Source organism: Balaenoptera physalus (genome assembly GCF_965194825.1).
Source record: "Balaenoptera physalus genome assembly, chromosome: 1".
Lineage (NCBI taxonomy): Eukaryota > Metazoa > Chordata > Mammalia > Artiodactyla > Balaenopteridae > Balaenoptera > Balaenoptera physalus.
Window position 1 is genome coordinate 82,641,642 of NC_138882.1, and position 18,685 is coordinate 82,660,326.

Here is an 18,685-nt window from a genome sequence, read left to right on the forward strand (position 1 = left end):
AGTGTCTGAGAAGGAGTCCTGGAACACAAAAAACCCACCCTGATGCTTCGCTATGGGCCCAGATACCCCTCAGCCATGTGGGCCAGGCTGCTGGGCTCTGGACAAACAGGGTGTTAGGTACCTGGAACTCCATGCATAGCCCCCACCACACCCAGGGAGTCACTACTGGGTCCTCCCTTTCTCATGCTTCTTTGGGCCTCCTGGCCCAATTCCTACCCCCAAAACAATGTCTTCTGAAACAGGTGCAGTGTGAGAGCAGTGGTGTCCTGAGGCCAGCTCACAGTGGCTTGCAAGAGATAACCGTTAAATTTCCAGGAAATCTGTGAGCCAGTTGTTAAACACAGCCATTACTGAAAATTAAATTATACAAAGTTACAATAAATTATATTAAAAACAAAGGTACCAGGACTTCCCTGGTGGGGCAGTGGTTAAGAATCCGCCTGCCAATGCAGGGGACATGGGTTCGAGCCCTGGTCCGGGAAGATCCCACATGCCGCGGAGCAACTAAGCCCGTGCGCCACAACTACTGAGCCTGCGCTCTAGAGCCTGCGAGCCACAACTACTAAGCCCACGTGCCACAACTACTGAAGCCCGCGCACCTAGAGCCTGTGCTCCGCAACAAGAGAAGCCACCGCAATGAGAAGCCCACGCACTGCAACAAAGAGTAGCCCCTGCTCGCCGCAACTAGAGAAAGCCCGCACGCAGCAATGAAGACCCAACGCAGCCAAAAATAAATAAATAAAATAAGTAAATTTATTTTTAAAAAAAAGATAATAACTGCTCAAAACATATGACTTCCTAATCATTCTACACATTTTACTCTGCTCTGGAAGCTGTTTCCATCTATGGTCTCGATCTGTGGAAACAGGTGTGCTGCCGCCCATCTCTTCTCTACTGTGTGTAGTGATGCTACGCTGGTAAGCTTAGGAGTATTTACACCTCAGAAACTGGCAAACACTGCAAGCCAGAGCTTTATTTCAGGAGAGCTGGCTGTACGCACCTACCAGCACACCTCTGGGTAAGGGTGACAGTCTCCCATCCTTCTGAGGGTACACATTCGATATCAGTACCCCTTGGAGGCTAAACCTAGGTACCAAAAGGACAATACAAAGATGACAGGCATCATTTCAACCCGCAGCAGAGCCCCAGACATCTTGTTTTGCCGCTGGCCCCACGAGCCACGCAGTCTGTGGCTATATGGAGGATGTGGAGGGATACATGACGCCTGACAAAGCACAGCTGCAATTGAAACCGGGTAATTGTGGCTTAACATGGGTTTGGCTCAAACACGGGAGATCCTGTTCCTCCTCCCAGCCCACTCGCCAGGCGCATCTGAGCTGGGTGCATCTCCACCCAGTTCAGGCGGCTGGCAGCAGACAGGGCCCAGGGAAGGGGTGAGGATAATTCTGCCCACCGGTGCTGCCCGTCAACCCTTCTGGTGTCCCCTTTGGGGTCTGAAACTTCAGTGAAAGTGAAGGACCCAGAAACATGCACACTGTTACAAACACACAAGATGGGAAACATATGCTCCAAGGACATGGAGGGAGAACAGCCAGGTTGGACGCCAGGAGGAAAGTGATTTCTTTTCTTTTCTTTTTTTATTGGAGTATAATTGCTTTACAATGTTGTGTTAGTTTCTGCTGTACAGTGAAGTGAATCAGTTATATGTATACATTTATCCCCTCCCTCTTGGACCTCCCTCCCCCCCATCCCACCCATCTAGGTCATCACAGAGCACTGAGTTGAGCTCCCTGTGCTATACAGCGGGTTCCCACTAGCTGTCTATTTTACACATGGTAGTGTATTTATGTCAAACCTAATCTCCCAATTCATCCTACCCTCCCCTTCCCCCACTGTGTCCACACGTCCGTTCTGTACGTCTGCGTTTCTATTCCTGCCCTGCAAATATATTCACCTGTACCATCTTTCTAGATTCCACATATATGCATTAATATACGATATTAGTTTTTCTCTTTCTGACTTACTTCACCCTATATGACAGACTCTACGTCCATCCACATCTCTACAAATGACCCAATTTCATTTCTTTTTATGGCTGAGTAATATTCCACTGTATATATTTACCATATCTTCTTTATCCATTCATCTATCGATGGACATTTAGGTTTCTTTTCTTTTCTTCTAGTTTCATTGAGACATAATTGACATACAGCACCCTGTAAGTTTAAGGTATACAGCATAATGATTTGACTTACATATATTGTTAAATGATTACTACAATAAGTTTAGTTAATATCCATCATCTCAAATAGAAACAAAAAAAAAGAAAGAAAAGAAAAAAAAAGGATTTTCCTTGTTATGAGAATTCGTAGGATCTGCTTTCTTAACAGCTTTCACATATACCATACAGCAGTGTTAACTGTAGTCATCAAGTTGTACGTTACATCCCTAGTACTTATTTATCTTATAACTGGAAGTTTGTATCTTTTGATCACCTTCATGCAATTCCCTCTCTCCCCAGCCCCCAGGGATTCCTTTCTTGAGAGACAATGCAGACTTGGGAATGCTGTGAATGCCCTTGTGAATTTCCCGAAAACATACATTCACAGAGAAACAGGAAAAGTGATGCATTTTAGAAAACATTCATTGCCACCCCATCCAAATGTCAACTTTTATCTTCTCATATAAACTATATTATCTTTGTGGATAGAGATGCCATCTGCAATGGCGCTGGGATTTCCAGGGTACCCAGAACAGTATTAGATACATAGCACACTCAAGACATGCTGTAGACCAGGCGACTGGGGCTGAGCTGAGACCTGGGCTGCGTGGCCTCAGGCTTGGTCCATTCCCAGCCACCTCCCCTACCCTGGACCCCAGGGTACCAGGGCCTGGGCTACTTGGACAGAGCAGTCCTCTTCACAGAGCATCCCCAATGGCCTCTCTGCCAAGCCCCGCTTTGCCCTCTGCTGGAACGGTCTCCTGGCCTCGGCCTTCCAAGGGTACACAAGGGGCCATCCAGCTTTGTGCTGGGTAAGTGTACGGCTCTAAAGACTGCCTGTCCTTTTGCCTAGGTTCAAATCCTACCTCTACCCCTCATCAGCTGAGTGATCCTGGACAACTTCTTTACCTTTATAAGCATCAGTTTCCTCCTTTGTCAAATGGAGATAATAACTATCCATAAGTCACAAAATTACTGTGAAGATTAAATGAGGTTACATATATAAATACTTAGTACAGTGCAGAGCACACCCGGAAATGCTCCATGTTAGCTACAATTATTATTACTATTCTCAAAGGAACAGTCCTCACCACCCCCTGAGAAGTGCAGAACACAGTCAGTAACTTGGCTTCCCAAGGTTGAGAAGTCTGCAGAAGGCAGGGGCTTAGTAAATGCATCTTGGTTGCAACTGCATGTGCAGGAAGAACCCATTGGCCCCCACTACAAAGAAAAGGCTACACTGTGGTCCCACAAAAAGGGCCACATTTGTCATCAATGAAAGTAACTTTTAAAAGCTGCATTTACTGTTTCAAAACAGAGATGACTACATTAACTGATTTTAACCTATTTTTTTCTCTTAAATACTTCTTGTGCAATATCTGAGATACCATCACTGTTTCTGAACTCACTGATAAAGCATGTCTTTTACTGCACTAAAAACTCATTGTAAACTGAGTTATCACACAAGTTTAACTTAAAGTACTTAAGGCCAGAATCAAACTCTGGTGGCTAGTCAATCTGTCAGTTTATATACGCAGATAAATTGTGTAGGAATGGAAAGACAGAGGCACAGACAAGTAAACACCTGTACGAGTGCTAAGGAAGCCCTGGCTTGCCTTCCTTCTCCATGGTAATCGGCTCGCTGCCTGACTGAACGCCTGTTCCACAGACTGTCCGCCAGAGGGCGGGTGAGAACTGGCGTTTCCGACCAGTAAAGGAGTGGAGGCCAAAGACAGACCAAGACGGATAGAAGCTGGGGATAGAAGCTGGGGAGCGCAGTGACAGAAATTCATGCTCTCCACCCTCCAACCACCACCTGTACAGCTGCCCTGTTTCATTAAGAAATGTTTCTCGGACTTCCCTGGTGGAGCAGGGGTTAAGAATCCTCCTGCCAATGCAGGGGACACGGGTTCGAGCCCTGGTCGGGGAAGATCCCATATGCTGCGGAGCAACTAAGCCTGTGCGCCACAACTACTGAGCCTGCGCTCTAGAGCCTGCGAGCCACAACTACCGAAGCCCGCACACCCTAGAGTCTGTGCTCTGCAACAAGAGAAGCCACTGCAATGAGAAGCCCATGCACCGCAACGAAGAGTAGCCCTCGCTCGCTGCAACTAGAGAGAGCCCATGCACAGCAACAAAGACCTAACACAGCCAAAAGTAAATAAATAAATAAATAAATTTATTTAAAAAAAAGAAAGCAGAGAAAAGGGAAGGGAGGGGAGGGGAGGGGAGGGGAGGGGTTTCTCTGTTTGGTCTTTCCCCCTTCCCCCTTTCTCGGCCCCAGGACTGAGAAAGCAAGAGGGGGAAAAGAAAACAGAAGTGTTCCTTGGCTTCCCTGGTGGCGTGGTGGTTGAGAATCTGCCTGCTAATGCAGGGGACACGGGTTCGAGCCCTGGTCTGGGGGGATCCCACATGCCGCGGAGCAACTAGGCCCATGAGCCACAACTACTGAGCCTGCACGTCTGGAGCTTGTGCTCCGCAACAAGAGAGGCCGCGATAGTGAGAGGCCCGCGCACCGCGATGAAGAGTGGCCCCCACTTGCCGCGACTAAAGAAAGCCCTCGCACAGAAACGAAGACCCAACACAGCCAATAAATAATAAATAAATAAATAAATAAATAAATAAATAAAATTAAAAAAAAAAAAAGTGTTCCTTGATGAAAATAAGAGGTCAGTCAGCCACATGTAAATCAGTTAAGTTAGAACATTCCCTCACACCATACACAAAAATAAACTCAAAATGGCTTAAAGACTTAAAATATAAGACCTGACACCGTAAAACTCCTAGAAGAAAACATAGACAAAACATTCTCTGACGTAAATTGTACCAATGTTTTCTTAGGCCAGCCTCCCAAGGCAATAAAAATCAAAGCAAAAATAAACAAATGGGACCTAATCAAACTTACAAGCTTTTGCACAGCAAAGGAAACCATAAACCAAATGAAAAGACAACCTACGAACTGGGAGAAAATATTTGCAAGTGATGCAACCAACAAAGGCTCCCTGGAGGAAGCAACGTCTGAGACCTGTGAGAGCAGCACGAGTCGGTCAGAGGACAGAAGGCCCTGTCAGCGCAGCTGAAGAGTGCACAGGCATGCCTGTGTATGAAGATGTAATAACAGGAAATGTGTACTGAGCACTGACTAGAACCAGGCACTGTTCTAAGCACTCTACGTGGAGTAACTCACTTAGTCCTCACGATAACTCTATGAAGTAGGGTCTATTATCACCATGCCCATTTTTCAGATGCGAATGCTGAGGCAGAGAGAAGCTTGTCCAAGGTCACAGAGTTGGGACATGGTGGAACCATCTGCTCTGGATCAGGTGCCTTGGCCTCCAAGACACACAGTCTGCAGGCTGGTAGGCCAGACACATAGAGTCTAGACCGTATCATGATGGGAAGAGCTAGAAAAGGGTTTTAAGCAGGGGTGGGACAAGATCATATTTGTATGTTAGAAGCTCCCTCCGGCTGCTGTGTGAGGGTAGACTCAGGAGGCACAGCTGAGGTAACTGCCAACTTGAGCAAGGCAGACGCAGTGGGGATAGAGCGAGGTAGATGGTCTGGAAACACACAAAGAAGAGAGGATCAGCATGATGGGGCTGAAGCCGCACACCACAGTCTGGTGAGTCATACCAACACTTCAGAAACTAATCACTGCCAGTAGCACGCATCATCTGCACATTCAAAGAGGGTGAGATATTTCTGAAACACTTATTTAATCAGAACATTTTATATATCAAACCACTCTTTTTCCTGTGAAAAACTGTTTCCTATGAACACCAACAGTCTCTGCCACTAGTTTAAAACTCTACCAGTTCATGTACAAATGCAATCAGCTCTCCTTCCTTGGTCATTGTCAGACATAGGCTTTAAGTCAGTTACACAAATCACACTCTGCAGCACATCTCAGGCTGTAAGACTGGACCAAGACAGGCACTGGACCAGTCTGGCATCTAAGAACTTAGGAACTGTCAATCACCTCTCACTCCCTTCAGCCCTCCCGGCACTGACAACACATGTGGCACAGCTGCCAGGTGCCATGGGTACCCCAAACAGTGCTAACTTCAACCGGGACCCCACCAACACCAACTCTAACCAACTGCCTCTCTTGGCGGGTCCTGATTTATAACAAAACATAGAAAGCCTCATCTGCTTGCTTTAAGAGAAGAGCTGTTTCTCAGAAGGTCCAGGAGGCTGTAAGCACAGAAAAGAATCCTTCATTTTCAGAGGACAAGGGAGAGGTCGCAAGTGGTAAGTTCCAACATGGCCACGTTTCTATGTTCTGAAGCCTGAGAAAGGACAGATTCAGGCGTCTTTGCGTCAGCCGATCCAATGAAAGGAAGACACCCTAACTGAAGACAGGGTTGTGGGTCTGTGAGATCTGATAGCCCAGCGAGGCCAATAATCTTCCAGTCACTCTGGAGTGCATCATATAATTTGCCCCCCTCGTTAAGCTAACATGAATGTGAAAAATATGCTGAGTTGTAGGGAAAACCAACCTGCAGTTTAAAATATCCGTTTGGATAAATGACATGTGAATAAACTAGCTTTTACTACGTAAAGATTCCTGTCCTCGGTATAAATACTTGGTCTTTGGGATTGAGGACTTCTAATGACTTGGGAGAGGGTCAAGTATTTGGATACATTTTAAAAGTCTGTATTCATACATGACATTTTACTGAGCCCTTTCTATGTGGAAACCAGCCATAAGTTCCTACCTAACCAAACGAGGGGAAGGCCGTTCTAGCGAGGAGAAGCAGTAAGTGGAAAGAGCAGGTGGCAAGGGTGGGGGGACAGTGCAGCACTCAATGCAGAAGAGCTTATGTGCGTGTGTGTTTGCGCCTGCACGCAAGTGTGCATATGCTGCATACCCACGGCCCTGACCATGGCTAGAGAGACAGGAGGGGCCAAGGAGTTTATGGCCTTTTACACTAAGCTAAGGAGCTGACATTTGATTCTGGAAGCAACCCTGAGCCAATTAAGCAGGAGAAAGACATGCTCAAATCTGAGCTGTAGACTGGAGGGGGCAGGACTGAAGCTGGAGGGCCATTTGGAAGCTGGTGCAACAATCCTATGAGAGATAGTGAGGGTCTGAACTAAAGCATTTGCACAAGGATGAAGAGGACACTGAGGAGACAGGCTGGAACCAACAGGGCTTGGTGGCTGACTGGAAGTAAGGGGTCAATGAGGACTCCCAAATCTCTGGCCTAGAGAATGAGTAGATGGTGGTATCTTCAACCAAGTTTGGGACCACAGAGGGAGAAGAAATCCTGTTTTGCTGAACTTAATGGTTCTGAGGGACACCAAGTGGAGATTTCTAGTAGTAGACTGTTAGAGATAGAGGTCTGATGCTCAGGAGGAAGATGTGGCTTGGGAACCCTCATTTATTCCAAAACTATTTATTGAATGTCTACGATGTGCCAGGCACCATAATAAGCAATGAGTAGAGAGTGGTGAACAAGACAGATAAGATTCTGTCCTCAAGGACCTTACGTTTTATGTGGGGAAGATCGACCACAAACAAACAGGCAGACAGTAGAACTATATACTGTGATAAGTGCTATGAAGGAATAAAATATGGTGCCATGATAAAGAATAACCAGGGGAGAAAGGTGGCTTTAGAGAAGGTCAGGGACGAGATGGAGGAAAACCATTTCTGGCAGAGCAAACAACAAGTGCAAATGCCCTGAGGTGGGAAAGCTTTTGACATTCTAGGGAATGAGGAGGTTAGTATGACCAAGTATAGTTAGAGAGGGGAACAAGAAGTAGGCAGGGGCTAGAACATGTGGGGCCTTGGAAGCCATGGTAAGGAGCAATGAACAGTCACAAAGGACTTTCAGCAGCTGCAAGATATCAAATGCGATGGGATCATGAACATGTGTAGGTGAAGTAAGGAAAGGGCAATATTCACACATTTAAGGGACAAGTGGAGAAAGTAGAGCCCAAGAAGGAGCAACTAGTGAGGTAAAGGGACAGAGAATGGTGTTGCAAGCCAAGAGAGAAATATCAAGAACAGAGAAGTGGTTAACAGTCAAATGCTGCAAGGAAAGCAAGTAGGTTAAAGATGAAAAAATATCCAAAATATTTAGCAACAGAGTTATTAGTGACCTTGAAAGGAAGGTTTTAGGGGAATGGTGGCAAATTGCCCTAAGCTGAGGAAAAAACTGGAGATGGAGAACTAGAACCTGGGAATGCAGAGACCCAAAGCCACAACCTGGGATGTAAAGGGAAGGAAATTGATGGGGAGGTCGCTAGGAGGATGCAAGATTGGGCATCTCTCAGCCAAATTTGTAAATGTATAAACTCCTGCCTGGTGGTCTCAATTCTCTCTATGAACCAGGTGTTGGGGTCATTTTCACTGAGAGGGTACAGGGAGCAGAGCAGGGGAAGGGCCTGAGGGACATGATGAAGATTTTAAATAACTACTGTGGAGAAGGGCAAGAGAACTGGCTGGAGACATGAGGATCATGGGCTCACTGAGGGCCCACATGAATTCCAAGAACATGACTTTGTGGAGGCACCATTTTCTACCATGGGTGAGACTCTACAGTGCTGCTCGGAGGCTGAGTGTAGGGGCAGAGGAGTGCAGACAGGATACTGAAGTTCGGTTTGACAGTCGGTGGGCTGGAAGGATGAGGGAGCAAAGAGCTGTGAAACGGAAGTGTGGCTGCCTTGCATCTCCAACTGAACCTATCCAAACAGACATCTTGATTTCCAACCCCAGACCCATTTCTCTCCCCCAGCTCTCAGCAGGGAGTGTTTCTTCCCCATCTCAGTAGATGGTAAAACCCTCCACTAAACCACCATCATGAAGAGTCAGCATCCTCTTGGAGTTCCCCTTTTCCTCATCTTCCCCTCCAATCCATTCTTTTTTTTTTAACCTTTTTTAAAAAAATGTATTTATTTATATTTATTTTTGGCTGTGTTGGGTCTTCGTTGCGCACGGGCTTTCTTTAGTTGTGGCGAGTGGGGGCTACTCTTCCTTGCGGTGCCCAGGCTTCTCATTGCGGTGGCTTCTCTTGTTGCGGAGCATGGGCTCCAGGGCGCGTGGGCTCAGTAGTTGTGGCTCGTGGTCTCTAGAGCACAGGCTCAGCAGTTGTGGCACACAGGCTTAGTTGCTCCGCGGCATGTGGGATCTTGCCAGACCAGGGCTTGAACCCATGTCCCCTCCATTGGCAGGCGGATTCTTAACCAGTGCGCCACCAGGGAAGTCCCCGTAGTATTTTATTAGATAGTTATTATATTTACGTAACCACATTCTTCAAATATTGGACATTTTTGGTGGTTTTCAACTATTTTCCACTGAACATGGAACTATGATGAATATTTTTTGTATGTAAACTTTTTTGAACTTTTTTGAAATAATTATAGATTTGTACGAAGCTGCAAAGAAATGTATCCTCCCCGATGTTATTAACATCTTACACAACTACAGAACAATATCAAAACCAAGAAGCTAAAAAAAAAAACAAAACCCAAGAAGCTGACATTGGTACAATCCACAGAACTCATTCAGATTTCAACAGTTACACATACATTTGTTTGTGTGTGTTCATCTTCTTTTCTTTTCTTTTTTTTTTAAATTTATTTTTGGCTGCGTTGGGTCTTCGTTGCTGCGCCCGGGCTTTCTCTAGTTGTAGCGAGCAGGGGCTACTCTTCGTTGTGGTGCGTGGGCTTCTCATTGTGGTGGCTTCTCTTGTTGCGGAGCACAGGCTCTAGGCACACGGGCTTCAGTAGTTGTGGATCGCGGGCTCTAGAGCGCAGGTTCAGTAGTTGTGGCAACGGGCTTAGTTGCTCCGCGGCATGTGGGATCTTCCTGGACCAGGGACCAAACCTGTGTCCCCTGCATTGGCAGGTGGATTCTTATCCACTGCGCCACCAAGGAAGCCCCTGTGTATCTTTATCACATGTGTAACCACCACCTCAGTCAAGATACTAGATGCTTTTTAAATATATTTGTCGGACTTCCCTGGTGGTCCAGTGGTTAAGAATCCACCTGCCAGTGCGGGGGGCACAGGTTTGATCCCTGGTCCAGGAAGATCCCACACGCTGTGGAGCAACTAGGTCCATGCACAACTACTGAGCCTCTGCTCTAGAGCCTGCATGCCACAACTACTGAAGCCCGCATGCCCTAGAGCCTGTGCTCCGCAACGAGAAGCCACCCCAATGAGAAGCCCGTGCACCACAACGAAGAGTAGCCCCTGCTCGCCACAATTAGAGAAAGCCCGCACGCAGCAACGAAGACCCAACACAGCCAAAAATAAATAAGTAAATAAATAAATTTAAATAAATAAATAAATTTGTCATGATGTGGGCTGGGGTCTCAAAAAAATCAGAGTCTAGAAGCCTAGAAAGACCTTAAAAGAATCCTACCAACAATCGATCATCTGCACAGCAGTCAGAGTACCTTTTAAAGATCAGTCACTGTATTCAGAGCATTTCAAATAAACAGATTTTTAAGCCAGTGGAGAGCCATCTCCCACACACGCAAAAAAAAAAAAAAAATCAGTCACGACTTAAAAAACATCAATGGCTTTCCATTTCTCTTAGAATAATAAACTCCCTTGCGTCTAGTAAAAATAATAACCTCTCTATATAATGCAACAAAGATAGACTATGGGGAAAAATAGATATAAACAATTGTGATGGGAGATTTTAAAAAAATGAATGGCTCAATCAAGAAGATTTTTTAAATGAGCATATAAAATATATATATATATATATTTTGGCCACGCCTCGTGGCATGCGGGATCTTAGTTCCCGGACCAGGGATCAAACCCGTGCCCCCTGCAGTGGAAGCATGGAGTCCTAACCACTAGACTGCCAGGGAATTCCTAAAATATTTTAATAATAAAATTTAAAAGCTCAAACTAATAAATAAGTATAGAATTCTACACCCAAGAAACAGAAACTGCACTCTTTTCAAGCGTACATGGAACACTGATAAAAACTGCCCATAGACTTAGCCATATAGAGCCAGTGTCAAAAATTCCCAAACAATAAGCATCACACAAACTGTGTTATTTCACCATAATGCTATAAAATTAGAAATTGCAACAAAAGGAAAACTTTTTAAAAATTACATGTCTGGAAACCTAATGACATACTACTAAATAATCATTGGGTTAAAGAGGAAATGGTAAGGAAAATTACAAAGTACATAAAATTAAATGACGATGCCCATATGTAAAAAAGTGAAATTGGACCTCTTTCTCATATCATACAAAAACTCAAAATGGATCAAAGACCTAAATGTAAGAGCTAAAACTATATAGAAGGGGCTTCCCTGGTGGCACAGTGGTTGAGAGTCTGCCTGCCAATGCAGGGGACACGGGTTTGCGCCCTGGTCTGGGAGGATCCCATATGCCGCGGAGCAGCTGGGCCCGTGTGCCACAACTGCTGAGCCTGCGCGTCTGGAGCCTGTGCCCCGCAACAAGAGGGGCCGCGACGGTGAGGGGCCCGCGCACCGCTATGAAGAGTGGCCCCGCTTGCCGCAACTGGAGAAAGCCCTCGCACAGAAACAAAGACCCAACACAGCCAAAAATAAATAAATAAATAAAATGCTGGCTTAACTCCTAGAGAGTTTCATTATAAAAAAAAAAAAAAAGAACTCTCTCCATAAAAAGTCAGACAAAAAAACCCAGAAAAACTGATCATGAATTCTAGGAGTTCTGGGGCTGAACAACCTACTCATTTAAAACCAAAAAAAAAAAAAAAAAAAAAAAACTATATAGAAGAAAATATAGGTGTAAATCTTCGTGACCTCGCATTACACAATGTTTTCTTAAATATGACACTAAAAGCCCAAGCAACCAAAGAAAAAACTCTTCTCAAATTTTAACCTAAATAAATAAAATTAATAAATAAGTAATCTAAATTGGACTTCTCAAAATTAGAATTCTTACAAGTTAACAATAAAACGACAAATAACCCAATTAGAAAATGAGCAATGAGGGACTTTCCTGGTGGCGCAGTGGTTAAGACTCCACACTCCCAATGCAGGGGGCCTGGGTTCGCTCCTGGTCAGGGAACTAGATCCCACATGCATGCCGCAACTAAGAGTTCGCATGCCACAACTAAGGAGCCCATCTGTCGCAACCAAGGAGCTGGCAAGCTGCAACTAAGGAGCCTGCCTGCCACAACTAAGCAGCCAGTGAGCCACAACTAAGGAGCCCTCGAGTCACAACTAAGGAGCCTGCCTGCTGCAACTAAGGAGCCCACCTGCTGCAAGAGCTGGCACAAATAAATAAAAATAAATAAATAAATATTTTTTTTAAATGAGCAATGAATTTGAATAGACATTTCTCCAAAGACGATATACAAATGGTCAATAAGCACATGAAATATGCTCAGCATCATTAATCATTAGGAAAAGGCAAATCCAAGATGCTATGAGATACCAATTTACACCCACTAGGATGACTACTGGCCGTAATTAAAAAGACAGACCTAACAAGTATTGGTGAGGATGTGGAGAAATCAGAACCCTCATGAACTGCCGGTGTAAATGTAAATTGGCACTTGCTTTGGACAATAGTTTGGCAATTCCTGAAAAAGTTAAACATAGAATTACTATACACTCCAGCATTTTCACTTCTATGTATATCCCCAAGAGAACTGAAAACACCTGTTCACAGATGTTCATAACAGCATTACTCATAACAGACAATAAAAAGTAAAAACAACTCCAAATGTCTATCAACTGATGAATGGATAAATGAAATATGGTATATCCATACAATGGAATTATTACTCAGTCATAAAAAGGAGTGAAGTACTCATATATACTATAACACGGATGAACCCTGAAATCATTAAGCTAAGTGTAAGAAGCCAGACACATAAGACCACATGTTATATGGTTCCATTTATATAAAATGCCCAGGAAAAGCAAATCCATACAGACAGAAAGTAGATAATGGTTACCAGGAGCTGTGAGATTGGGATGAGAAATGGGAAGTGACTGCTAATGAATACTGTACAATGTTTCTGGAGTGAAAAGAATGTTCTGGAATTAGATAATGGTGATGGTTCCACAACTTTTTGAATATACTAATTTCACTCATTAAAAGGTGAATTTTATGGTATATGAATTAAATCTCAATTTAAAAACATAAATGACTATGAAAATATTAGATATAAGAATTTGTAGAAACCAGCAAAAGCAGTAATTATATGAAAATATATGGTTTTAAACACATTTTTCAGAAAACAAAAACGACTGAAAAAGAAGAGTTAAATGTTCAACTCAAGAATTTTGGAGCTGTTCCCTGGTGTCCTAGTGGTTAGGATTCCAGGCTTTCACTGCCGTGGCCTGGGTTCAATCCCTGGTCTGAGAACTGAGATCCTGCAACCTGCATGGCACCGCCAAGAAAAAAAAAAAGAAGAAAGAAAGAAAGAAAGAAAGAATTTGTGAAGAGACTAATAAAATAAATCTAAATAAATTGTAAAAAATAAGGATAGATACAAAGACAAAGAGACCAACAGTAACCTCAAAACACAGAAATTTAAAAAAGGCTGATTCTTTAAAAAGATTAATAAGCTAGAACTCTAGCTACATAAAGTCCAAAATAAACAGCATATAATGGAAAAAAGGGAAATAATGAAAATTAAATTAATAATTTAAAACAGTTCAAACAGTTACAAGTTAGTAAAATATAACAGGTGAAAGAGACAAATTTCTGGGGGGGAACCTGTAAAATGGCAAATCTGTCACAAGAAGAAATAACAACTAAACAGAATTGTAGCCATTAAAGAAACAGAAACACCAAAAATCTGCAACAAACACTATGGGGACACTTTGAGGACAAAACAAAGGTGCCTACTGCATCATTGCTCTTTAACATAATACTGGCAGTCCTCGACAACCCCAGAAAGTTGTAGGTGTAAATGAGTTCTTCCAAACTTTTGAGGACTAGATAATCCTGATTTCATATAATTCGTTCCTGAAGAGGGATATATGTGGCTAATATATCTTTGGTTCTATAAGCTGATAAGGACAGTGAAAGAAAAAGAAACTATAGGTCCATTTCACTTATAGCACACAAACACTGATCTAACTAAATCCAACTGTATTTTTTAAATGCATCATAATTAAGTAGATTTATTCCAAGAATGCAAAGATAGTTTAACTTCCATAAAATCTACCAATGTAGATCATCAACGTTAATGAACTAAAGAAAAATTATACGATCTTCTTAACTGGGGAAGAAAACATTTGATAAGTTCAACACCGAATCATGATCTTTTTAATAATTCTCAGAAAACTAGAATGAGACAGGGACTTCCTTAATTTGCCAAAAAAACATACCAAAAATTGCAGCTGAATGTTTTGAGGATCCAGAAAAATTCATTCTAAAGTATACAAGGAAAAAATCAAGGTTCTCAAATAGCTGGGTCAATTTTAAAGCGAAGAGAGAAGAGGGACTTGCTGTACCAGACTTAAGGTTTCCTACAAAGGTTTGGTATTAAGAACCCATATGCACTGGCACAAAGACCGGTGAATGGATCTGGGGCAGAAGAGAGACCCAGGGACACAGTAGGCGGAGGGACCTGCCATACGATAAAAGGGGCTCCCTAAAGCAATGGGGACGAACGAACTGTTTAGTTGACAATGATTGGGAAAACAAAAAAAATAAGACTGACTGAGACTACCACTTTACACCTGAATCCAGACAGATCACAGATTTAGAGGAGAGAGTAAAACGATAAAGTAGCCAATAGGAGAAAACACTGGAGATTATCTTTGTGACCTGGGCGTCGGTATAGCCTCGTAAACAAGACCTCAAAAGCACAAGCCATAAAATGAAAAACATGAATTACATGAAAATTAAGGGTTTTAAAATACAAATTGATTAGGCAATACTTAGCAATTTATTATGACTGTTAGAAGGATGCGGAGTTAGTGCAAAGTTTGAGAAGAGTCATGAGTATCCACACTGCTTGGGAGAAGGTCCCCTGGGATGACTACATTTCTTTTTCCGCTTCATCTTCCTGGGGTAAAGTGTAAGCAACTAAAATCTGTGTAACTTTTTATTTAATTAAGGATTTCTGTTACTCAAAGGACATCATAGACAAAGTTAACATCTAATAGAGATAGCTATTTCCTCTTCAGTCTGAAACAGACAAAGGATTGATATCTAGACTATACCGGGAACTCCAGCAAATCATCAAGATAAAAAACCCAATTAAAAAAAAAATAGTTTTGGTTAAAATCATGTTTGTGACCGTAACCATTTGTATGAATTATTTTAAAGAAATAAAAGTCCCAGAAAGAAAAAAAAAAAAAAAAATAGGTCCAAATAAAAAAAAAACTACAGAAAATAAGTAGGCAGTTCACAGAAAAGGAAGCCAAATGACTAATGAGGTATATAAGGAATTGCCCACACCTATGAGGAATTAGAAATGTGCAAATTAAAATAATAATGAAATACCCCTTTCACACTTTCAGAATAGCAAATATTAGAATGGTAGATACCCAGTGATGGTGAGGACACAGGAGAAAGGAACAGCTTTTCTGGAAAGCAATCTGACAAAACATAGGTAGATATAAACCCTTGGATCCCGTGATTCCAATCCATTATATACCTCAGAGAAATTCTAGCACGAGTCTGTGAGGGGACGTACCCTGGCATAATTTGTGGAGGAGGGAGCTGGAAGCAACCAGGTGCCATGATAGGGAATGGGTAAGTGCTGGATGCATATCATGAAATGACAAGCAGCACTGAGAGCTCTGAACCAGCATTTATAGTATATGGTTAGATCTTTAAAAATAAAATCTATTAAGTGAAAAAAGACATATACAGCACAACTATCATTCATATAAATTTAAAACATACACTGACAGTGTACTTCCCTGGTGGCGCAGTGGTTAAGAATCCACCTGCCAATGCAGGGGACATGGGTTGAAGCCCTGGTCCGGGAAGATCCCACATGCCGCGGAGCAACTAAGCCCGTGCGCCACAACTACTGAGCCTGCACTCTAGAGCCCATGGGCCACAACTACTGAAGCCCGTGCACCTAGAGCCCGTGCTCCGCAACAATGAGAAGCCCACACACCACAAGGAAGAGTAGCCCCCCGCTCACCTCAACTACAGAAAGCCCTCACGCAGCAACGAAGACCCAATGCAGCCAAAAATTAATTAATTAATTAAAAAAAAATACACAGACAAAACAACACACTTTACAAGAATGCAAACTTATTCAAATGTCACCTCCCTGCACTCACACTAACCCAGACCCCTTCCCCATTGCTCTCTGTTCCTTCACGCTGATTTATTTTTCTTTATGGCACAAGAAAGTCTATTCCACGAGAGCAGGGACCTTCCTATCTTGATCACTGCTGTATCTCCAGCTCCTAAAACAGAGCCTGAGACACTGGAGATGTCCAAAAAACATTTGTACATGAATACATGAATAAATGGATGACATATAGCCAACAGAAAGCAGGGCCTGTGGGGAGGAGAGAGGAGGGTAAGAATGAGTAAGGGAAAGCCAATCAATCAATCAATGGAGAGATCTTGCCTGGACATAAAATGATGGTGTCATGAATGGTCCATAAAAATGATTACAAATTATTTTATCAAATTTATTACTATGGAAACTAGGCCCTGCTTGATAAGGCTGTCACCTGCCTGTGCGGCCTCCTCTGATTTTACTCTCACTCTGCCAGTTCCTAGAACGCCCTGACCATTTCAGGACCTTTGCACAAGCTGTCCTTCCTTCCTATAAGCTTTTTCTCTAGTTCTTTGAAAAGCTGGTTCCCTCTTATTCTTTGTTTCATATCAATGTCACTTCCTCAGAGTGGAATCACCTAACTATCCTATCTAGTGTTTTCCTTTCCCTCAAGTTGCTCGTTCATTACCTTACCAAACTCTGTGATTATTTTGTTTACTTCATGTCTCTACCCACCGAACGTAAGACAGGGGCCTTGTCTGCTTTATCATATCCCCAGCACCTGACACAGTGCCTGGAACAGAATAGTCATTCAAATATTTGCTGAGTGAATCAGTGAGTGAAGAGATGTATCATAAGGTTTTTGTAGGAAAGGTTAAAGTCCTAAAGCCAGGAGGGAAGGAAATAGGGAGCAGATGAGAGTCTTGATGATGTCAAAGAACAGGGGTAGTGGGGACATAGAGGGTGGATGGAAAACAGGCTGTGGTCAAACCCCTTAAAGTTCTGATAACAGTGTTTCAGCATTAATGTTCTGGGGTATGGGACCATGGACAAAACTCTTCCTTTAAAGTGTCCAATACTGTTGTGACAGGCTGGGACCTGGGACGCTTTGCTGCAGTGCTTGCACCTAGGCAAATGTCTCCTCAAACAACAGAATACAAAGTAACTATAAGGGACTAAAAATAACTACATACATGCACAGTTGGTGCAAATTCTGATCAAGATACAAAAAGACCAAAAAGCCAACTGTCACTTTCGAGGTGTCAGGAGAAAAAGCAGGGTACTGCCCATGATCCCTGCACACAGCATCACTGAAGGGGTGGGCAGACCACCTAAGCCACCTCTCCAGCGGACCAAGGGATCCACCCCTACCCTCACTCCATTTAAGGGACCAGCTCACTCCCCCTCAGAAAAATGAGCAAGGACACCTGTAACTTGTTTTCACTCCCTCATGCAGCAGCATGAGTCTCAGTAAAGCCTTGCCTGAATTTCTCCTCTGGCCTCTTATCAATTTCTATTGATTAAAGTGTCCAACAATTCAGGTCAACAGCATTGTTAGAATACTGTTCATATAAAGTAGAAATCAAGAGAGGAAGTGTTTCTTTCTATGGTAATACATTTAGTCCTCACAACCACCCAGTGAAGAAGGTTATTACTATTTCCCTAATAACAGCTAGAAGTCTAATGCTTTCTACGTAGCCGGCACTGTTCTAAGAGCCTTCCGAGTATTTACTCATTTAAACCTCAGAAAGACCGACCCTATGAGAAAAGTACTATTGTTCCCATTTTATTTATGAGTAACAGAGGCACAGAGCAGTTAAGTCTCGCTCACTTTAAGTTGGGCCATGACTTGAACCCTAAATCTAACTCCAAAGCCTGTGTCTTTCCTCTCAACCACCTATAATCAAAACTAGGCTTACTGGGGACTTCACTGATGGTGCAGTGGTTAAGAATCTGCCTGCCAATGCAGGGTACACCGGTTCAAGCCCTGGTCCGGGAAGATCCCACATGCCACGGAGCAATTAAGCCCCTGCGCCACTACTACTGAGCCTGCGCTCTAGAGCCCGCGAGCCACAACTACTGAGCCTACATGCTGCAACTACTGAAGCCCGTGCGCCTAGAGCCCCTGCTCCACAACATGAGAAGTCACCACAATGAGAAGCCTGCGCACCACAATGAAGAGCAGCCGGGACTCGTGGCAACTAGAGGAAGCCCGCAGGCAGCAACTAAGACCCAATACAGCCAAAAATAAATAAAATAAATAAATTTATAAGTGCATCCATTATTAAAAAAAAAAAAAAAAAACTAGGCTTACTGGAAGGAGTAGCT

The 18,685-nt window shown here is 43.3% G+C and overlaps 1 protein-coding gene across 5 annotated transcripts in view; it reads right to left on the reverse strand.

The window, feature by feature from the left end:
• The window catches only part of LOC309658454 (solute carrier family 25 member 44), a 42,306-nt gene that overhangs the window by 5,685 nt on the left and 17,936 nt on the right, over nt 1-18,685 (reverse strand). The window contains exon 4 of one of the 5 annotated variants that reach the window (XM_082457036.1): nt 2,086-2,177. The exons of the other annotated variants lie outside the window; for them this stretch is intronic. Coding sequence (XP_082313162.1) covers nt 2,086-2,177 — 92 coding nt within the window. The remainder of the gene's footprint in view (nt 1-2,085; nt 2,178-18,685) is intronic. 5 annotated transcript variants of the gene reach the window in all.